This window comes from Equus przewalskii, chromosome 26 (assembly GCF_037783145.1).
Source record: "Equus przewalskii isolate Varuska chromosome 26, EquPr2, whole genome shotgun sequence".
Classification (NCBI taxonomy): Eukaryota; Metazoa; Chordata; class Mammalia; order Perissodactyla; family Equidae; genus Equus; species Equus przewalskii.
The window spans coordinates 1110786-1133762 of NC_091856.1; the positions used below are offsets into that span (position 1 = coordinate 1110786).

The window sequence follows — 22977 nt, forward strand, 5'->3', positions numbered from 1 at the left end:
ATTAGCTGTGACCACAAGGAAATCCCTGGACCTTATCCTGTGACCCTGGGTGCCCCATATTCCCAAGGGACATTTGATTCTATCCCTCCCTCACTCCCCTTTGACAAATCCTGTCTGGCTCAGATCTGGTTTGTGGTGGGGCTGCGGGGCTTGTGAGGGTAGTAGGCCCCAGCTTTGATTTCCTCTGTCCCACAGAGTGCCCGCAGCCCAGCCTGTCCCGTGCCCTGGTCCCCGGAGCTGCCATGAACATGCCCCAGTCCCTGGGCAACCAGCCACTGCCCCCAGAGCCGCCATCCCTTGGGGCCACTGTGGAGGGGGCTGGGGCCACATCTCTGCCCGAGCACTGCTGGCCAGTGCGCCCGACGCTGCGCAATGAGCTGGATGCCTTCTCCGTTCACTTCTACATCTTCTTTGGCCCCAGCGTGGCCCTGCCCCCTGAGAGGCCTGCCGTGTTCGCCCTGAGGTTGCTGCCAGTGCTGGACAGCGGAGGCGTCCTCAGCCTGGAGCTCCAGCTTAATGCGGTACTCTGTGGGGAGTGGGGAGGTCGCCCATGGGGAACTGGAAGGAGAACGTCTCAGGGTGTGGAGGCCCTTACCTCCTCCCAGAAGCCTATCCAGGTTGCTTTTGGCCAACTTGATTATTAGGAACCATGTCTCAGCCCAGTTCTGGTCAACAAATCTGCCCTGAGTATTGACTCTACTACAAATGGGCTACTCAGCCAGGGCAACTCAGAGTGGTCCAGGATTTTCCCAGTTTTGTAGGCTAACTCCCACTTGCTAATGGCCTCTCTCTAAGGCAGGGATTCACTTTTCTTGCATATCTCCTGTGACAGGGAGTTCACCAGCTCTTGAGGCCATGCAGTCCATATCTAGACAGCTCTGATTGCTAAAGGCAGTCCTGACTTCCCATCAAAATCTGCCTCTGTGGATTTTTACTCATTGACGTTGGTTTTGCCCCAGAAGCTATATCCAGTAAATCTATTCCTGTCTTTTTTTTTTTATAGACTTGATTTTTCAGGGCCATTTTAGGCTTATAGAAAAATGGAGCAGAAAGTACAGAGAGGTCCCACATCCCCCCTCTTTCCCATACAGTTCCCCCATTATTCACATCTTCATTAGGGTGGCACATTTGTTACATCTCGCTGCTGTTCCAACAGCCCTTCAGATGCTCCTCAGCCTGCACAAAGCCAGACAACCTCAGCGTCTTAGCCCTCTCCCCACCCTCTGCCGTCTCCTCTGGTTATTATGTCTCTGAAATAAGTGATTTGTGGTGGTCTCACCAGGGTGGCAGGCAGCGTTTGTGCAGCCTGACGTCAAGTTACCTCTTTCAGCTGCTGCATCACACTGTGGGGTCACTTAGGCCTTGTAGTGCACTAAGATCTCTGGGTCTTTTTCCTTTCCTTCTTTTGTATTTTCTTCAAAACTGTTGTATACATTCACTTTTTTGTTATAAAAATAATAAGAGCACATGTAAAAGCTTTGGAAAACAGAGGGAGGCTCAAAGCCATGTGTCCTCCCTGTCCTTTTTCACATTAACTGCTGTGTTTATCTAATTGTTACCAATGGCCATACACATTTCTGTGCCCTGAGCCCAGTTCATGTGAACTGCTGCCAATTCCCATGTCATGTTTTTGCAGTCAGATTTTTATCCTGGATGGAAGAATTTATGTCTGTCTTTGAGGCATTGCCTAATACTAGTTTGGGCCTTGGGCCTCCTCTGCTTTGTGTAATTTACACACTGGAAAAGCCAGCCTACTGTATGTCTTAGTCATTATGTTCAGCATTGAGTAAGAGTGGGCTGAGGGCAGAGCCCTGTGTCAGGCCATTAGTGACTGTCTTAGGTTGGCACTGATCCAATAATTTATGTCTTGTTCCCTGTTAACTCTATGATCACCCAGCTCTGGGGACAGGAACCATTTTCCTATCAGCTGACCTGAGACCTGGTTTGTGGCTTGACATGGTCTTCTATGGGACATGGCTCAGAACTTTCTGGTGGTCCTGCTGGTCAGGACAGAGCTGACTCTTCAACCTGAAGATGTTCCTTACTTCATACTCAAATTTTCTCTGACTCTGTTCTGACTAAGACTGTGTATTTTGTGTTTGCTGACTGCCATGCCTTTGGGCAATGACAGTGAAGTCTTGATTTGACCTTGAAACTGTGGAGCCCCAACCATACTTGTTTTTTCTCGGGATCCTGAGATTAGAGGCCTAGCCCCCTGCAGCCCCTCACCCAGGCCCTGTGCATTCTTGTCTGTTTGCTCTCATGGGCGGCTGCTTACATCCCACGCATCTGCATGCTGTGACCTCTGCTACACTCCTCAGACAGCCCGTTATATTTATTCTGAAAGGTCAACTGGTGCCTCTACTCTGATCTTTCCCTCCAACATTTTGATTTTTCCTTTGGATCAAGAGCTGGACATTTGGATTAGAGAACCGCATACCTAGAGGACATGTTTTTCTTTGCCCCGCCCCCCCCCCATGACTTTTACTGAATAATACTTTGGCATATTGCCCTGGGCTTGCATTGAGGGAGGCTACGAACAAGTGTCTGAAACTCAGCTCTTGCGGCTGAGGACGGGATGCACGCCGGCACACAGTGCTCCTTTGACGAGAGTTACAGGAGAACTGCCCCTTTGGGTGCTGTGTTTCTCCTGAGACTCTGATACCCTTTCATTTCATGGACCCACAAACCCGGCAGCTCTTGTTTCCTTTTTGCTTTGGTTGATTGGAATCAGCATCAAATACACAGCCCACATCTAGGACAGACTTTATTTCCCTACCCTGATTTTGAAATCTCCCTCACGTGTTTATTTTATCCTGCTGTATGTATTTAATAAGCCGCCTCAAGTCCTTCTTGAATGAGGTGAGCTTATGGCAGCCTGTTGCCTTTGTTCCTCTAGACGCCCCTTCCATTTGCTCCTGTGGAGATCCAGTTTCTTTTCCTCCTGGCTGGGTTGCTACATTTAATTCCTCAGGTGTTCTGTTACCATGCTCAGTACCTGGGATCATCTCACCTGAGGAACAGTGGCCAGGTGAAGATGTGGCGATGACTGGAAACCTGGCAGTCACCTTGTATCCAGCACCAGCCCCCACCCCCCTTGCCCACAATGGGTTAGACAGGACTGAAAAAGAGGGTCTTCTCTCTTGCCTGGACAGAATCTAAACAATTCTGCCCAAAGAAAGGAATCAGGATCCCGCCCTGCCTTCTCTTCAGTCTTTCAAAGATCTCTGCTTTGGAAGATGTGGTGTTTCTCAGTTTTGTTTTAAGAATAGGGAGGAGAGAGAGAGGCTTCAGTGTGGGGAGCACCTGCAGGATTGGGTTGTCCAGTGAGGGCCTGGAGGGGTTTCTGGGGAGGCGTTAACTGGTGTAGGAGTAGGGGTCGTGGTAGGACCTAGAGGGTGTGACAGCCTCATCTTCATACCTGCCCTCTCCAGAGCTCCCTGCACCAGGAAAACGTGACAGTGTTTGCATGCCTGACTCACGAGGTGCCCTTGAGCCTGGGGGATGCAGCCGTGACCTGTTCCAAAGGTAGGGGTGAGGAATGGGGGAAGGAGAGGAGGCTGGAAGGCCGGGGCTGGGGCAGTGGAGGATGGTATGGAGGAAGGCTGGGCTAGGGTGTCTGGGAAGCGGAGCAGGTGGGCGAGGGTTCTTTAGGCCCTGACCCCTCCTCCCTCTCACTGACCGCTCTCTTCTGCCTTCTCCCCTCAGAGTCCCTCGCCGGCTTCCTCCTTTCGGTCAGTGCCACCTCCAGAGCGGCCAGGCTGCGGATTCCCTTCCCGCAGACGGGGACCTGGTTCCTGACCCTCCGCTCGCTGTGCGGGGCGGGGCCTCGGTGAGCGGCTGGGGGCCGGGCGGGCCGGGGAGGGAGCGGCCCGGGCCCCGGGTCACGGCGGTGTGTGCGCAGGTTCGTGCGGTGCCGGAACGCGACGGCCGAGGTGCGGCTGCGCACCTTCCTGTCCCCGTGCGTGGACGACTGCGGGCCCTACGGCCAGTGCAAGCTGCTGCGCACGCACAACTACCTGTACGCGGCCTGCGAGTGCAAGGCCGGTGAGCGGCTGGGCTTCCTGGGTTCCAGGGCGGTCGGGAGGGGCGGCAGCCTGAACTGGGGACGGGTTTAGAGAGAATGGGCGGGCAGAGCCAGGGTGAGGCCACCCTGCGCTGGCGGTGGTGTAGGGGTTGGCAAGAGGCCACGAGTAGCTGTCTGCTGAACCCATGGCTGCCTTCTGTCCTCTTCCACCCTGTGCCCTCTCCTCCCGCAGGGTGGCGGGGCTGGGGCTGCACCGACAGTGCCGATGCTCTCACCTACGGATTCCAGCTGCTGTCCACACTTCTGCTCTGCCTGAGCAACCTCATGTTTTTGCCACCTGTGGTCCTGGCCATTCGGAGCCGATATGTGCTGGAAGCTGCTGTCTACACCTTCACCATGTTCTTCTCCACGGTATGCAGTGGCATCAGTGTCTTCACCGAGTCCTTATCCGTGGTGGTGGGTGAGGGTGTACATTTCCACCCTGTTTTCCCCAGGTTTGGGGGTGTCCACACCTTAGTAATATGAGGATGTCTCCTCCTCACTGTGTCTTCTACAGCTGTGTGTCCCAACCTTTTCACATCATGGCATGTGTAGAAAATAGTAATTTTTATAAGGCACATCAGGATAAATGAACAAGGCTGTTTGCCACTTAAGATAACAAGCAGCCAGTAGAGACAGGGTGGGGTCTCTAGTTGTCACACGCCCTGCCTGTTCATCTAAGAGCTGAAGGGAACTTTATCTCAACACACTGGCTGAGAAACTGTCCTACAGTGTGGAATTGTGTCTACACCTCCACCCTGTTCACCTCTGCATGTGGCAGGAGATGCCCACTTTCACCCGCATCTCTACATGGAGAGTCTTCCAACCTGCATCACCTTCTCTCCTGATGTGAGGACCGTACTGTGCTGGTGTTTTCCGTTGTACTGGGGATTTCTACGTCTTTAGCATGTTCTTTCTTATGGTACAAAAAGGTTTCTCCCCCTTCAGTTGCCATGGCCTCCTTGATTTCTCATGGGAACTTTTGGAAGACAGGGGATCTCTGTGATTGGGTAATTTATGGAATAGTCTCACTCTCAGAATCCAAAGAAACTTTATGTATTCACCTGTGTCCTGAGGCGTCATGGGAAATGGCAGTGTGATGTAAAAATCACAGCTCAAAGGAGTATATTTTGATGAAGATTGTTATAGTTTTAAGGCCCTCCCCTCGCATTACAGAATCTCCACACTCCCTTCCCTGTGTTTTCCCACTCCTGCATAATCAGAAAAGTTCATATTACAAGCAAGCATCCCAGATATTATAAAGAAAGATGGAGGAGAGAGTCTGCTAATGTGATTCAACCCCTACGTAGATTTTTCCATCCCTGAGATGCTGCATCTAGGCATCTTTTCCTCTCATCTCTGGCCACTTGGCATCTTGTGACACACAATGCCTGCCTATCAGCACTGGAAAATCTTAGAGAGAGTGAGACTTTCCTCATGTCCTGGCAACAAGGATATCATGAAAATCAATACATGTCCCTCTTTTGTCCAGCATTCATAGATCAGACATATGTTCACATTACAAAACTCCTATTTATCATTTAGGAGAAAGTGGTGGGGGGCGGGGCACAAGTGTCCTGAAACTGAAGGTCGTATCACAGGGTCTTCCTGGATGTTCATCCACAGATGAGGAAGAGTAGGCTGTCTCCACACTGCGAAGGGAGACTTTGGCCCCTTAAGCTGAGTGAGAAGAGCACACCCCAATTTTACTCAGCTGGCCCCTTTTTTAGACCTACTCTGACAGTGCTTCATTCTATTTTTATATTAGACACTCTTTCTCTTTTTTATTGCCAGATGCCTTTTATACCGTTGCTCACCAAGTCCTCTAGCGAAAGCTGTTCCACCAGCCCACGCTTGGTTGCATGTAGATCTAACGGGATTCACAGTTAGTAAGAGTAGCTGAGTGTATCAGGAGCCTGGAGCGTGTGGGGAGAGCGTAGCCATTCTCCTGTACTTCGCACAAGCAGCCCAGGCATTGGCTCCAGAGTGTTCAGGCCTGGATGACCCCTCATTTTCTGGGTACAATGGCATGTCACCCTGAAAAGAAAAGACCTTCCCGACAGTGGGAACACTGCAGGGGTTCAAAATGCCTGGCATCACATTCAGAGCTTACGCTCTCTTAAATAAGGCGAAAAGCAAAAGCTCAAGGAGAAGACACTGGCTCTGAGGTGTTGCCTAAAGTCCTGCTCTGACTCCTGTTGTTTCCTTATTGGCCAAGATATAGAGCTGCTGGTCATCCGTTTTCCCTGGGAAGGTTCCCTTTTGTCCCTCTTTCCCATTCTTTACTTAGTAGTTTAGACTTATTTCATTTTTCAGCAGTCTCCATTTAAGAACTGAAACAGATAACTGAGAATAGTGTCTACTAAATACGTGCTCAGACACCCCTAACTGAATTCTCCCAGTAGCTCTGTTGTAACTGATGGGACTCCCATCACCGTCACCCCTTTGTGCAGATGAGAGCAGTTTGAACACTTTGCCCAAGGACTAAGGTGAGCGGTAGAGCCAACTCTCACCCAGCTGGACTCCAGATCCTCACGTGCGGCCACCGAGCGTCTTGCGCTGGGGCAGGGAGTACGTTGATTCATTTCTAACCTGACTTCAGTTTCTCAGAAGTCCTGAGTATATAGAGAAACTCTTGACCTCAGTTTAGTGGGTCTCAAATTCTTCAACGATAAAAAGAGCCACTTAAAAGGTCAGCAAATATACGGAGCTGGCCCCATGGCTGAGTGGTTAAAGTTCCGCGTGCTCTGCTTTGGTGGCCCAGGTTCTTGGGTTTGGATCCTGGTACAGACCTACGCCACTCATCAGTCACGCTGTGGAGGCATCCCACGTAAAAAAAACAGAGGCACAGATGTTAGTTCAGGGCTAATGTTCCTCACAAAAGAAAGATCAGAAAATATAACCAAACCAAAATATAAGAAATCATCAGGGCAAATACATCAAACATTGCGGTTTTGCAGCTCTGACCCGTGCAGTTCAGCTGCATACCCGTTTCAGTGCTACTGGGGTCCTCACCATCGGATCCTGAAGTCCCAGACAGAGCTGACATGCTGGGCCCTGCAGCCTTCCTTGCTGACTGCTGACACCCTGGCTGTGAGCCTGCCTTCTCATTACCTCTCTGTTCCTCACACCATCACAAGTAATTCTCAGTGGCCTTTGGCAAAATCCCGTGACTATTTCCAAGAGGAAATGGAAGCAGAAAATAAGAGAACAGCAGTAAGTTCCATTATATCCTGAGTACCAATGTTCCAGTCTTTGCATGGGTTGAATATATTTTCATTTCCACTTGTACATTCTGTCATGCCTGGGTACTCCATTTTGGAGAATTAGATGAACTATATAGTTCTGTTATAAGAATTAAAAATTCTACAGAAAAAAACAATTTAGGGTAATTTTCCAAAATTATCTCGTAAGTAAAGAAATGTCCAAAGCTGAGGAAGGTGTCAAATCAGATTAGAATTATATTAATAGAAGCCAGTTTGTAGTCTAAATTTTTTTCTTAAATTCTCCAATCTTTCTGTGTTATTTCTACCACTTCTTTTTATTGCTATTGACAAAAGGAATGCCAATCTAAAAGTTAGCCCACAATTTTCAGTGGAACAACATTGCTGCTATATGTGTGTATATATATATATATATATATATATATATATATTTTTTTTTTTTTTGCATGGGGGAAAGTTTATTAATGTGGGAATATTCTCCTATGAATATACATGGCATAAGTATAAGATGACTAAAACTTACTGAGTACATACTGTGTGCCAAATATATAGGAGAATATTGCAGGCTTTCAGGGTAGTCTCCCAGGTGGCATCATAACTCAGCCTTCAGTAGGCCATTCCAGTGTTCTGTTCAGCTGTTTGCTTCTAGGTGTGGAATATGGTTACACCAGTGAATTCTATGGTGGTGAGCAATTCTCTTCACTTTATTTACTGTGGATTGTGTCTCCTGGCTAGAGATGGTGATGTGTAGGGTGCCATGGCAAGTAGTAATGGATTCTTCTTCGTGAGTAATAAAGCAGGCTGAAGCGGTGCAGTCAGAAGGGGCGGATATGCGATGACAAGACGCTGGCTTCTCCAGTCTGAGGGGTTTCAGTGAAGTAAGCTGCCGCAGGTGGTTGGCTGGTTTTCCTGGTGAATTGTGACCACGTCCTCGTGGTCAGTGGATTTTACTGATGGCACTTCTGGACGTTCAGCAGTGACAGTAGCCAGATCAGATGAAAGGCAGATCATGCTCAACACACACTGCAATTTTAATTTTACTCTACCCTATGAGTTTTCTCCAACCTAAAACAATCTCTTGGCCCTTTTTGTACACTTAGAGAAGAATCAGTCATGGAATACTAGGGAGATGATCTCCCCCACACCTCTCCACTCCAGAGACAAGCTCTCCATTATTCCCCACTTTTTTGAGTGCAGAGAAATTCCTAGGAGAAAATCTGCCTTCAAGTAAATATTCCCTTAGACGTGTCTTCAATGTAGGTGGCTCAGCTGTGCTCTTCCGCTGATACATATCCTCTCCTATCTGAGATGGAAGGATTCGTTACAAGTCCTCCTTCCAGAAATGTTTGGGCATTTCCTTCTATATACTTGAGAGTCAGGCATGTGGAGTCAGTGCTTGGTGAAGCCTGAAATGTAAAATTAATGCTTTAAAATAAAGTCCTAATCGTAAAACAGTGTGGGTAATTTGCCGAGCTGTAGTACTTAGATCTGGTCTTGGAGTAGAGAATAATCAATGTCCCATAGCTAAAATAGAAAAAAGACCAAAATATTGATTTGTTTTAGAACCAAATTAACTCTCAATTAATCAGCACATATAAGAGAAATTGAAAAATAAAAAAAGTGTTTTAGGCATATTGAAACATTACTTCTGAAGCTGATGTGGACCCACATGACAAGTCAAAGTTTCCCAGTAAGAACTCATTTTCTCAATAATATATAAGAGGGAACCATGTCCCCCCGTTTATAAGCCCTTTGAGAAGCCTGGGATACTCACTTAAAATGTGGTCATTCCCACACAGTTTCCTCCTGAAGAGACAACGTTCTTTCTGTCCAAAGTGAAGGAAGAGACAGAAGATAGGTACACGAGTTTACTACTTGCAATTTGCATTTTGAAGGAATCAAACCCAAGGTTTCCCAATGCCAGTTAATATCCCTAAATTTTCTTTTTCATTTTTTCTCTTTCTGTAAACTCCCAGCTTCTCCCTGCCCTTATGTCATTCACCCTTTTCCCTTTGTCTGTTGAAATGGTCAATTTTGCTATTCTAAAGACTGGATGAAGTCTGCAGCAGGTTCAACAGGAACGTGAGTGCCTCCCTGCTCATCCTTTGTCTCTAGAGACGGGGCCTGAGTCTGTTTCCCTTTCTGTTGGTGGTGACTCTGTGTCTGGGCTGGATTCTGTCAGTGTGGGATTCTGTCTTGCGGTGTTGCTCAGCTGTCTCTTTCCTCAGCTGTGACTGGGTATCCCTGCCCCCTGCCCATACCCAGGACATGGCTCTGGAGGGTCCGGCTATCTGCCTCACCAAGGTCTGTCAGCACACCTCTCTTTTGGGCCCAGAGCCCTGTGACTCAGGGTTGCCTTTTAATAGAATGATGAGGAAACTGACCTGGGCTGAAAGAAATGCCTAAAGGGTCCCTTCTGTCAATGAGAAAGCCACTTCAGAGGCCACCTTTGGGTGCCACAGGATCCTTCCTGCCCCAGCTTCACTTCAGCCTGGTGTATTTCGGTCCAATCATGGCAATCACACCAGCTTGTTTCTTCTATCGAGAAATGCCCTCGGTAGCCATGCTCCCAGAGGACCTGGGGTGGCATGCAGGGGACAGAGAGCAAACAAATTGATTCACAGAATCTTAAGAAAATTTTTTGATCCCCTAAAATCTGCTGGCATTTCTCCAGCTCAGCTCAATGAGTAGATTTTGATCAAGTTTATATGGGTCAGAAACCTTTTCTCTCCCATAATAGCTTTTTAATTTTCTTACTGACTCTGCTTCCGTCACCATAGTAACCCATTCCCTCTGATGACGTCGGGAGAGGGGAGGAGTGAGCATGCCCCCGTGATGTTTGTTCTCGGTCTGGCGCTGTTTGTCCTCAGAGGTCCTATACAGTGTCTTCTCTTTGGTTGACTCGTAAGGCACACGATGCAGAGGGATATGTGTTCCTGTCATCTTTATACCAAAGATATTCTTAAAACCATACATATTCTTAGTATTTGGCATCAATAAATACTCAAAGCACGTAAATTCTACATACAAGTTTAAGAGAATGGTCGCAGCAAGTGTTCCAAGACAAGGAGAACTCAGGTTATCCCTGGGTAACCCTTTTCACAAATAAGGGAAGGCAGGGTGCCATGGTAGCATTGTCCAGAGAGACACGGGGTTTGGGGCCACAGATCAGGGAGGCTGACAATACACCTTGGTTCCTTAATTGGGGTGCCCAGCATAGCTTGATCCAGTTCCATTTGTGTCGCCTGCACCCTCTTTGAAGCTCCTCAATCCCCTGCTCTTTGCTCTGTTCCCCACAGTGTGTAGGAGGGGTGGATGCTGTCCCTTCCCCATCTTCTTCCCCTGAGTGTGAAATGCCGTGCTCTTCTGCGTGGCCTTAGGGACTACCTTTGTCTCCCTGTGCCCTTCATAGCATTGGGTGGGAGGGGATGAAGAGGGCCAGTTAGTGTACGGCCTGAAGACGAAGCCCAGCTCAGAGTCTGCACTATCGGGGGAGACCGGGACATGCAGGGGAAGCTTGGGGTCTGGGTCTGGCCCCAGGGCTTGGACCAGGGATGAGGATTATAGATGGGCCCCACGGTGAGTACAAGGAGATAGAGAAGGATTTGCCTCAGCTTGAGAGACCTAAACACCCCTTCCTCCCGGTGCTCTCCACAGTACGTTCCAGAAGCAGAAAGATTAGGAATGCGAGGAGGAGGGTCAGGGCTGCCAGATATATACAGCTTATGAGGCTGACCAAGCCTCCCTACTATATTCTGCTCCGAGTGGGGAGTCAGGCATTTCCCAATTCTGCTCAGCCTGTGACCTCTGAATTCTGCTTTCCTGACAGCAGCACACCACCCTTGTGGACTCTTTCCCCAGTTTCATAGACTTGGACCTCTGCCCCAAGTTCTCTCAATGCCTGTCATTTCTTCCTCTAGTTCTATCATGCCTGTGACCAACCAGGCATTGTGGTTTTCTGCATCATGGACTACGACGTGCTGCAGTTCTGTGATTTCTTGGGCTCCTTAATGTCTGTGTGGGTCACTGTCATTGCCATGGCTCGTTTACAGCCTGTGGTCAAGCAGGTCAGTCCAGAGTGGGCCCTGGGGGACAATCATAGCCAAAGTCCACTTGAAATCCACTCCTGACCTCTCCCTGGGGGCACTGCCAAGCGCCTCTCACCATCCTGGCCCAGCCCCTTGAGTGCTGACCCCGGCTCCTGCCCAGCCCCTGGAGTGCTGTCCCCGGCTCCCGCCCTGCCCCTGGAGTGCTGTCCCCTGGCTCCCGCCCTGCCCCTGGAGTGCTGTCCCCTGGCTCCCGCCCTGCCCCTGGAGTGCTGTCCCCTGGCTCCCGCCCTGCCCCTGGAGTACTGTCCCTGGCTCCCGCCCAGCCCCTGGAGTCCTCTTTCTTTAGGTGCTGTATTTGCTGGGGGCTATGCTGCTGTCCATGGCTCTGCAGCTTGACCGGCATGGACTCTGGAACCTGCTTGGACCCAGTCTATTCGCCTTGGGGATCTTGGCTACAGCCTGGGTAAGGGTGGGGAGGGCTGGGGGGGGGGGGGTCCCAAGAGGACTTGGGTGCAAGGCTCTGGGTACTTGGTCCCCAATTTAAGATGGCCTTGGACCCTGTCATCATCACTGTGCTGCTCATGGTGACCACTCCAGTCTTGGCAGGTGCTTTCAGGTCACGACCAGGGCTCAGGGGAAGCCTGGTGTGACCAGCTCTGGCCTGGGCTCCAGGCCTTGCATGCCTGACCCCACCTCTCTGCCCCCCAGACAGTGCGCAGCGTCCGCCGCCGGCACTGCTACCCACCCACGTGGCGCCGCTGGCTCTTCTACCTGTGCCCGGGCAGCCTCATTGCCGGCAGTGCCATCCTACTCTATGCTTTCGTGGAGACCCGAGACAACTACTTCTACATTCACAGCATTTGGCACATGCTCATCGCTGGCAGTGTGGGCTTCTTGCTGCCCCCTCGTGCCAAGACTGACCACCGGGTCCCATCTGGAGCCCGGGCCCGGGGCTGCGGTTACCAGCTGTGCATCAATGAGCAGGAGGAGCTGGGTCTTGTGGGCCCGGGAGGGGCTGCTGTCAGCAGCATCTGTGCCAGCTGAGTGGGGCTTGGGGCCTGGCCCTTGGGGAACATGAGCTCTTCCTTGGGGCAGAGAGCCCTTCCTGCATTCTTCTGGGGAGCCTGGAGCCCTTCCAGGGACAAGAGACAAGTTGCATTTCTTGAGGACATGGAGTCTTTCTTAAGGACATGGAACTCTTCCAGGGACCTGGCACGCTTCCCAAGGGCCTGAAGTCCCACATCCATGGAGTCTTCTTAAGGACTGGAGCCTGTGCAGGGCCACAGAGCTCCCTCAGGACCGAGGAGTCCCTCCTCGGGGTATGGACCCCTTCCCAGGGATGTGGAGCCCTCCTGAAGACATGGACCCCTTCCCAGGGAGACAAAGCCCTCTCAGGAGCATGACATTGTTCCTGAGGAAATGGAGTCCATATTGGGGAAACTGAGTCTCCAGATCTTCCCAGCAGCTCAGCAAGCCTGGCCTCAGGCTTCCTTCCCAGAGGCATCGACAGAGATGTGCTGTGCTGGGAGTGGGGGTCGCAGGACAGATGGGTCTGGGACGGCTGGCATCCTGACTTGATGCAGGCGGAGTCTGGTGTGTCTCCAATGAAGTATTTACTGGTTCTGTGCTGCCTTTTTCCTGGGCCAAGGGTGTGGGGAGCAGGGGAAAGAGGGACTCTGAGGAAGTCAGCAGGAGTGATGGGAACCCAGCCAGAATGAGCTACAAGAGCTAATGTCTGAGACTTTTGCCCACCGCTGCAGGCTGCAGTGGCTCGAGGTGGGGAGTTGTGAGTGTGTGTGTGTGTTTGTGCGAGTGCTGAGAGGATTTCAATCAGTGAGACAGACCTGGGAAGGAAAAGGAAAGGAAGTAGAGGTCCCAGGAAATTGGAATAGCAGGTACAAATCTCAGATGTGCTAGAAATATCACAAGAATCTAATTTCTATTTTGAGCCCCCATTTTGCCTGAGTGCCAGAAACATAATCTTTTGTCAACCCAGAATTTCTTCTCTTTCCACAAGGGTCACAGCTGAGATCTGAGGGTCTTACATAGTGCAAAGATGTTGGGAGAATGTTCTCTCTGATCACCAGGGTCCACGCTGCACCCATCGTGTGAGATTTCCATCATCTCACCTGGTCCCCAGTCAGCGGTGCAGGCAGGCCATCCCAGAGTGGCTTTTTGTTCTCATATGCATGGCCTTTTCCTGTCCTGAGGCTTTCTCTACCACTTCTCTGCCATCTGCAAAGACCTGGACCATTTCTACCCCGGAGTCCTGCACTGGGTTTGACTCCACCAGCAAAGGCATGAGTTGCTCCACCTTTCAGATCCTACAAACCTGTCCAGGGACATGGCCTGGGGAGTGGGGCTCGGGGCCCCTGCCTCTGTGCTGGTGTTCTCACTCCAGCGTCCTCCTCTCTCCGTCTTCCCAGCTCAGGGAATCTCTGTTAATCTGGAGATGGGGAAGGTTTGCTTTTGCTTTTCATGTTTTATCCCAGATCTTTTGTCTATACCTCAAGTCTTCCTTGTTCCCTTTAGGGTCTATGCTTTGAAGCTCAAAAGCCAGGAAAACATCCCTTTGTTCTCTGCTTTCTGCAAGCATGTCTCTTCCTTGGGGCGCTGAGCAGAGAGTGATGTGGCCAAATGAGTGATGAGAAGAAGCAAGAGGTGTGGGCTAGGTGTCTGTTCCTGTATCAGAAATATTAGTCCATAACATTAGGATGTATAGAGTCAGGTCACTAGGACTCATGAACCCAAATAGGTGGGATTCAGGACAGAGTCAGCAGAGTACAGAAGACGCTGAAGAAGGAGACAGAGCTGGGACAGACCCCACCCAGCTAGGAAGGATCAGAAGGGGCTTTCCAGGAGGGGGAGGGGTTGAGTGAGGATTGAGTGAATTTCTATAATGCCAAGATGTGGGGAGAGTGTTCTCTCTGGTCACCAGTGTCCACACTGCATTCCTCCCCTGAGATCGCCATCATTCCATCTGGTCCTCAGTCAGTGAAGCACTTAGAACACAGCACAGTCCCTAGCCTGGTAGGTGATGAGTGTCCAATATATTGTTAGCTAAAGGTCACGAAGTGTTTGAACAGCAAGGGGAGACACAGAGGCAGGAAAGACTGATATTTATTCAGGAACTGGGTGCAGGGTGTCTGGGCATGGAGAGTGTGTGTTGGTGGACTGGGGGTGGAGGCAAGGAGCCAGTAATGAGGTCAGATGGATATATGGGGTCTGGTGTTTATCCTATGGGAAATGAGGACCCAGTGGAAGATTTAAGTGGGGGAGGAGCATGATCTGATTGGTGTTTTGATGACTGGTGCAGAGGATGGATTTTGGAGAGAGTTTGGAGGAGGAAAGTACAGCGACACAGCTGTTGCGATATTTGAGAGAGAGATTCTCTCAAATGCCTCTTAAGGCAGTGTCAGTGGAAGGGAGGGACTGACTGAGAAGCTGTTAGGAGGTGGATTCTATAGGACTTAGTGACTGATTGGATGTGTTGGGTGGTGAGGGATGAAAGTCTGTGATGACTGCCGTGTTTCTGGCTTAGTGACTTGGGGATGATGGTGTCATTCCCTGAGAAGGTGACACAACTTTGGAGGGCAGAATGATGAGTTCACTTTTGGACAGTTTGAGTTTGAGGTGCCTGTGGGATTCCTGGGGGGAAAACACCAGCAAGAAGACTGGTCTGGACAGAGCAGCTGAACCAGGTCTGGAACCCTGGCCTCTTGGCTCCCTCAATGGGGTCCATGGTTATCTCCTGACTTGTCATGCCTTCCTTGAATACAGGCCTGTGGCACCCGGACACTGCTGCTCCCTCGCTGTATCTGTCCACCAAGTGCTCAGCAGCACAGGGTGGAATCCCCAGATGGGGACATTGTGAGGCCTTCTGAGTGGCAATTCAGTAAACCTTCTATAGGGAAAGGTCTGTGGGAGCTGCAGAGATGAGCCAGAGCTGCTTGAATCCTGCCCTCAGGGAGCTCACGTTGTGGTGAAATACCACGCATGCAAAGCAGGATGGGATGGGAACCGGGTGAAAGGCACCGACAAAGTGAAGGAAAGAGAACACTGTCAGGGCGCAACAGGAAAGGGCGTAGGAAGGAGACGGTGTCAGCTGCTGTGAAAACAGTCCTGGCTCTTACAGAGAACAGTGTGAGCGAAGACACAGGCGCAGGCAGCACAGATAAGGTGATGGGGCAGGTGGTCCGTGCGAGGGGGTTGGTGAACATCAGGCTGAAGAAGCAGGGGTGGGGGCACAGTTGCTGGAGGGCCTGAGGTCTCAGCTGAGGAATTTGGACTTAATGCTGTCGTAATGGGGAGCCGTCAACGGCTCTTGATCAGAAGAGTGTTGAACCAGTCAGGGTTTGACCAAAGTAGCAGAACCACTGCGAGTTATATGAGGGGTTTGTTACAGAGACAGGCCTATTCAGTGGTGGGAGCAGTTGGAGAAGACTGTGCAAAGCTGTTACCTGTGCATTTGGTGTTGGGCCTGAAGCCACTGTAGGTCAGCTGGGCTGTCAGGTGTGCAGTCGGGGAGGGGAAGGGCAAACTAGCACCAGGAGGAGCAACTTTAACTAGTGTCTGGCTCCCACTGCCTTCAGTCTCAGTGACACTGAGCTTGGTGACCTGCAGGAGAAGCTGGCACTCTTTGCCATGGAGCTGCCCTTGGCACAGGACTCAGAACAGCGGCAGGAGGTGATGTGCTGGGACCTGGAGGGTCACCAAGGCGAGCCAGCAGATCAGCAGCCGGTGAGAGTGCTGGCTGCTTGGCTTCTCCCTCCAGACCTCATGCAAATTTCTCCTGTGGTCAAACCCAACCCAGAACCGTATAGTGAAGGAAATGCTGGGAGTCGTGGTTCCAATCTGGTTGGCATGGCCCAGTACAAGCCACCACGAGGATCTGCCAGAGCTCTCCTGGGACGGCTAAGCTGGCAGCTGCCGGTGAAGGATGGGTGATCAGAGAGAAAGACAAAGCTCGAGTAGCTCTTGTGTTGACTGTAGGGTGGTGTGGCAGTCATGCGGCTGCTCACAAGCCTCTCAATCCTCCTCTCTTTCCAGACATGTGGTAATGTGCCTCCCCACCCCTGCATGCTCGCTGTGGCCATGTGCCTTGCATTGGCCAAAGAACTGCAAGTGTAAGTAACATGCCCGCCTCCAAGTGGAAGCTTTAAGGGTCAGTGCAGGCGTTGTCACTTTCCCTTTTGTTGTGGCGACCTGCAATGTTCCATCACTGCTTCTCCTGAGTCCCAGAGGGATGAAGTTGATGCTGCAGAGCAGACCCCACAGCCAGCCTCTAAAGGACCTGCGGCATGAGCGGGAAATCAACCTTTGTGGTTTTAAGCCACTGAAATTTGAGGTCGTTACCATAGCAGTGGCCTCGCCTGTCCTGCCTGACTGAGCGGAGAGCGGGTCTCTCCCTGGCAGAGCTGTGGCCGCAGTTCTCACCTCTGCCTTCCTCAGGCTGTAGGTGATGGGGTTCAGTGAGCGTGTTGTCATCAGCCCATGGAACAATGGGATAATCTTATCTGAGTAGGGGTCCTTGGCCTTGGGCTCGAAGTACATAAAGGAGGTAGTCCTGTAGAAAACCACCACCACTGTGAGGTGGGCAGAGCAGGTGGAGAAGGCTCTGCGCTGGCCCGCAGCAGAGGGCACCCTAAGGATGGCAGCAAGGATGGAAATGTGGGATAGGCAGGTGAGCAGCAGTGGGGCCAGCATCAGGACGGCCGTGGCCACCATTAATAGCAGCACATTGAGAGAGATGTCCCCACAGGCCAGTTTAAGCACTACCAAGACCTCACAGAAAAAGTGGTTGAGGATATTGCGACCACAGAAGGGTAGGCTCCAGGGGAGAGTGGCCTGCAGCAGTGAGACAGCAGAGCCTGCCCCCCGCTCAGCACTGCCATCCGCACATACATCTGCCCGCTCACGAGCTCGGTCACCTCAGTGGCTGGCAGATAGCCACAGAACGGTCCCTACACCATCACAACCACGAGCAGGCACTCCGCGGAGCGCAGCGCCAGGGTCAGCTACATCTGCAGGGCGCAGCCAGGAAAGGAGATGGTTCTCTGGGCTTCCAGGAAGTTGACAAGCATGAGAGGCACAAAGGAGGATGTGCCACAGATGTCCATGAGGGAGAGGTTGCTGAGAAAGAAGCACATGGGGCTGTGCAGGTGTGGGTCCAGCGGGCTCAGCCTGTGAGGAGGGAGGGCCCCAGCACAGTCACGGAGTGGAAGCCTAGGCAGAGCGCAAACAGGACCTTCTCCAGGTCATGGTGCCGTGTAGCCCCAGCGGGAGATGTTCTCTCGCAGCCGGCTGGTTTGCCCCATCCATCTCATTCTCTATCCTTTGCCATCTGGACCACACAGGTGTTGGAAAAAGCTCTGGCTGGCCTGGGAGTCAAGCCACCTGGATGTGTGACCTGGGGCAGGTCAGCCCTGCTCTAGAGTTCAGTTTCACCATCTGTATCATGAGAGAGTGGACTTCAGGTCTGCAGGTGGCCTTCTCAGCTCTCACGCAGCTTAGGGGACATGAGGCACATTCTAGTCCCCGAGGTCTTTGCGGTTCTCCTCAGGGTAGGCTCAGGGAGACAATAGAGCAGGATTCAGGTTTGTCGTGCTCCTTTGGAATCTAAAGAGTTCTTGGCTGTTAAAAGGAAGCGTCTTTTCTAGGTTATAACTTCATATGACTGAATTATACCCGTAGTATTTCAGATTCATTCATTTGCTGAATGCTTTTTGAATGTCTGCTCTGCGCTAGGTATTGTTTAGATGTTGGGGCTGTGGCAGTGAGAAAAATAAGTGGACAGAAAGATGCCACACCTGTCTCAAGGGCTGCCCCCTCTTCCCTGGATTGAGTGAGATGAGCTCTGGAAGGCAAGTGGGTGTCGGGCAATGCTCACCTAGTGTTCCTTTGGATCATAAAGGCCAAATATTTCCACTCCATAGGATGTGTAAGCCTGATTTCTGGTCATCTCTCTTTAAACAATCATAGACCATCTGTTGATTTTTTTTTTGGCTGAGGAAGATTTGCCTCACATAACATCTGTTGCCAATCTTCCTCTTTTTGTGTGAGGAAGATTCACCCTGAGCTAACATCTATTGCCAGTCTTCCTCGATTTTGTATGTGGGTCGCTGCCACAGCATGGCTGCTGACAAGTCGTATAGCTCTGTGCCTGGAACTGAACCTGGGCTGCCAAAGCAGAATGCACCAAACTTAACCCTTAGACCACCGGGCTGGCCCCCATCTGTTGATTTTTAAAAGAACATACAAGAACAAAGATATCCCAATAGAGCCACTGGTCATAGGATTTAACCCTGATCACGAGAGCCAAGCAACTTGCTTCTTGGCCTCCATATTGCTTTTTAGGATAAATGATTCTGGCGACGATGTCACACAAGGAGAGAAACCAGGTTCTCATCTGGCAGAGGTGGTGCCAGTCCTTGGCTGGCTTTATCAGGGGAGGGTGGGAGAGGCTGCAGGCTTCTCCCAGGTGGCTTTCAGTGCTCTTCTGAGCTGGTCTCACTGCCCCCTTGGGAAATGCATGACATTGGTTCACAAGAAGGAGCCCAAATGTCCCCAAGGCACAGTAGTCTTGTTAGGAAGTTGTCAGGCAACCCCTGGTCTAAAGGAGAAATAGGAGCTGATGTGTCATTTGGAAGATAGAACCGTGTCCTCTGGCCCCTTCTCTCCTGGACTGACTGTGAGGCCAATGTCCTGTGACAGCGCCAGAGCCCTGTCTGTGCTTCAGGGCTGAGTTTCCCCTCGCTCCTCCTCAGCTGCACCCACTGCTTGGCAGGGCCGCAGGGCGCACCATCTCCTGAATTGACCACGTCTCTTCCCAGCGCGGCATCTCGCTGAGAAGTCCCCTTTTGTAGGCAGGTCCTTCCTCCTTTCCTCAGTTCCTGCTCATTCCTCAGAGCCCAGCTCCAGCTCACCTCCTGGCTCCTCCCTCCTGCGCCTTGCAGAGTGACGTGCTCCCACAGCCTTTGGCCATCCCTCTGTGCACCTGTCTCCTCTACTACCCTTGAGAGCAGGACTCCATCTCCCTCCTTCTGGCAGCTTATACAGTGAGTGCTGCCAAGTGCTGTCACGCAACAGATATTCAATGCATGATCCAAAAAACGCAGCTTTGTATCCCAGCTTCAGCACTAACTAGCTGTGTGATATTGAACAAGTTGCTTGGCCTCTCTGAGACTCAGTTTCCTTCTGAAAAACTGGGGATGCTTGTAGCTCAGATGAGACATACACAGGAAGGTGCTGGTGAGCCGGCTGGCGCTCACATGGTGGTACTTAGGCTCCAGATCAAAGACTGCATTTTCAGCCACAGGACACCTCCCGGACAGGAGCGCTAGGTCTGTCACAGCCACCTCTCTCCTCAGAGCCGGGGCCAGTTTTGCCTCCTCCAGCCTCAGTCATGGTGATTGTTAAGGGAGTTTCTGGGACATTCAGGGGCAGTTGATTAATCTGGGTCAGCAACTGATCTTAAATCTTATCCTCATGAAAATTTAGAGGTAGGATTTCTCTCGTGGAGGTTTGGCAAAAAGATAAAGAATTGCCGGAGTGTGCTGGGTCACTCATTCACTTACTCAACACATGGTTGTTGACCCCTCTTGTGCTGGCCGTGTGCTGGCACTGGGGACATGGCACAGGCAGACGTGGCTCCTGCACTAACTGCTTACACCCTTCCCTCACTCCCTCGGCGACCTCAGACACAGCCCTTCTTCTCTCTAGGCTCTAGAAACCTCTGAGATTCTCTTTTAGTCTGGGATATAAAGACAAAGTAAAACCTGAAATCTGGAAAAAAGGAGTTACAAGGAAGCATCTTCTCTAGGTAATGACTTCATGTGGCTGGATTACGCCCACACTGTTTCAGATTCAGTTGTAAGGGCTTGGTCTTTGTTGGGTGTGTTGCTACCAAAAGGCTATGTTAACCCGGAATTCTGACACTGGATGCAGGAGTGGGCTGTTTTCAAGCAAGAGGTGGGAAACCCCCTGCCTGCATCCCTCTCCCTCGGCCTTGTCTCTGACCGAGTGGCAATGGCAGAGGCACTTCGGGCCTTTTGTGGTGCCTTGCTTGCCGCTACATCCCTTCACGCCTGCCTGTGCCAGCCTCATCAGACCACTCTCCATCGAGGGGCAAACCCCGCACGCTCCTGTCTCGTCCCTCTTCTCACGCTCTTTCCTCAGCCTGGAGCAGCTTTTCTCTTCCACTCATCTTTTTTTTTTTAAAGATTTTATTTTTCCTTTTTCTCCCCAAAGCCCCCCAGTGCATGGTTGTATATTTTTAGTTGTGGGTCCTGCTAGTTGTGGCATGTGGGACGCTGCCTCAGTGTGGCCTGACGAGCGGTGCCATGTCCGCACCCAGGATTCGAACCAGTGAAACCCTGGGCCGCCAAAGCTGGAGCACACGAATTTAACCACTCGGCTACGGGGTCGGCCCCTCGTCCACTCATCTTTTAATACATCTCTTCTGTGCAGCCTTCTTAGATGCCTCTGTACAGCTGACCATCCCGGCCACATGAGGCTCGCACAGGCATTAGCACAGGTGAATTTCATTCTGCATTACATTACAGTTAGTTCATTGTATCTCTCTCTCTGACTAGACTGTGAGCTCTTGAAATCAAAGGACTGTGTCCGACTCATCACTAACCCCTCCAGGGCCTGCACCCCGGAGGGGTCGTGACTGCCATCTGAGATCCAGTGGCATTCTGCCCCAAATCCTAATCCCAGTCGTCTTCCCTTGAGACCACCCCCTCCCAATGCACACACCCCAGCGAGGCAGTGCAGCCATTGTGGTTGCTGGGAGAAGAGCTTTTGGGGTGCCAGCGTGCTACCGGCAGCAACAGCGGCTTTCTGAAGAGGTAACTCAGGACTGTGGTAGGTGTCCTCACAGTTTAGGAGTCTGCACATTCATGGAAATTAGAACCAGCCCAGGAGGCCACAGGCTCATGGCCCAAAGAAATAGGTCTGTGTCTAGAAAATACTATGCTGCCAGGTTACTGACAGCAGCAGAGGCACAGGCTAGGACACCAGGGAGCGGCTGCTGTTAGGCTGGGGCGTCAGTTAAGAGGAGGTAGGTCATGCTGCAGTAACACAGCCTCGTAGTTTTAGTGGTTTACTGTGTCAAGGGTTTATTTCTTTCTCATGCTGTGTGTCCATTGTAGATTTTCAGAGGTCTCTGTTCCCCTCAGAGACCCTGACTGATGGAGGCTCCACCATCTGAACATCATCAGTTTATTGTGGCCTGGGAAGAACTCACTGGAGATTCTCACCCCCGCAGTTAAATGCTCTGACACAGAAGTGACACGTGTCGCATCTGTCCACAACCCACTGGCCTGGGTAATCCTACCACATACCCAGAGGGAGGAGAACCAGAAATATTGCTCAGCAGCACATCTGCATTTGAGAACAATGGCGTTTCACAATATACTCAGAAAACCACCCTAGCATCTATCCGCCAACGTCCCACTCCACCATGTCCTGGTAAATCAGCTTCACGGAGTGATAGGGACTTGAGCATCTCTGAGAATAACTGTCGAATCCTGCTCCCAGGTTGTCCACATCCAGAGAGGTGGGGCGACGCCATGGGATGAGCCCTGGACCGGGACCGAGAGCCGGGTTTGACTCTTGCTTGTGTTCCGATTCTGCTCTATGACCTTGGTCAAGTTTCTCCTTCTGTGAAATGGAGCCATTCAATTAGGTGGTCTCTGGTACTCTGTAACCTCCAAAACATTTCCTCACATTTTTCTAGCAACTTCCAACCCTGAGGTCTGGCAGACCCAGGGCCACATTACAGGTAAATATCATATCAATTTCATTGGCTGGTAAATCTAGTTTTAACCATTTAATACTTGTTTTAGGCATCACAAATTATTTTAAAAGAAAGGTAAGGGGCATAACAAGAAGCAAGCCCCTGTTAGAATTTCCCTGAAGTGCCTGGATCTGGGATTCCTGCTTCCCTACCTCCTTGCTGTGCAGCAGCACAGGCGAGTGTGGGCTTTGGCCTCAGACCAACCGGGGCCCAGGGCCCAGACCTGCCACTTGCTAATGGTTTTCTCAGCCTCAGCTTCCTTACGTGCATCGTGGAGATAAGAATAGAATTTCTTCATGGGGTTATTTTGAGGATCCAGTGCAATGATGCACGCAAAGCTCTTAGCATAGAGCCGAGCACGTGGTGAACATTCAATAAGTGGTAGCTGATATTATTAGTATGATCATGTCCCCTTAGGCAAGCAAATATTCTGTTTTTGTATGTTTAGGAAGATTTCATGAAAATAGAACATGCTAGATGGATTCTCCTTAACCACCTACCTGTGGCCCGGTGGCATCCGTGCGCGCAGGTAGCCGGAGTGGGCTGCAGCTGAGCTGGCCTGAGCCTGGCAAGAGCACAGCAGGGAAGTGCTGAGTTCATTACCAGCAGACACACAGTGCAGGGATGGGCCAGGGCTGAGGCCCTGAGGACTGGTCTCCTGGTCCCCTGCCACATGGCTCGCATGCTCCCTGCCCTTGGGGACCTCGTAGTCCCTGCCCAATTTAAAGTTTAAACTCTGCAACTATACAGTATAAGTTTGCGGGTTTGGCAGCTGTGGGACTTCAAGACCCCAGGTCCTTGCGCTGCCCCAGGAGGGCCTGGCTGAGGTGAGGTGGG

General features: G+C 51.2%; 1 protein-coding gene and 1 pseudogene across 27 annotated transcripts in view; one reads left to right on the forward strand and one right to left on the reverse strand.

Annotated features, from left to right (window-relative positions):
* TMEM8B (transmembrane protein 8B) overlaps positions 1–12962 on the forward strand; it is a 28340-nt gene extending 15378 nt beyond the window's left edge. For 13 of the 27 annotated variants that reach the window (XM_070595701.1, XM_070595711.1, XM_070595710.1 and 10 more), the window contains 8 exons: positions 196–521; positions 3435–3528; positions 3709–3832; positions 3905–4047; positions 4260–4438; positions 11211–11357; positions 11686–11802; positions 12048–12962. In XM_070595701.1, coding sequence (XP_070451802.1) covers positions 196–521; positions 3435–3528; positions 3709–3832; positions 3905–4047; positions 4260–4438; positions 11211–11357; positions 11686–11802; positions 12048–12383 — 1466 coding nt within the window. In that variant the 3' untranslated portion in view covers positions 12384–12962. Of the gene's footprint in view, positions 1–195; positions 522–2673; positions 3032–3434; positions 3529–3708; positions 3833–3904; positions 4048–4259; positions 4439–11210; positions 11358–11685; positions 11803–12047 lie in introns of those variants that run through there. The other 14 variants (XM_070595699.1, XM_070595704.1, XM_070595698.1 and 11 more) reach the window with 4 other exon arrangements.
* Positions 12963–16253: 3291 nt separating this feature from the next.
* Positions 16254–17660, reverse strand: LOC139079722 (olfactory receptor 13C7-like; annotated as a pseudogene).
* Positions 17661–22977: the final 5317 nt, after the last annotated feature.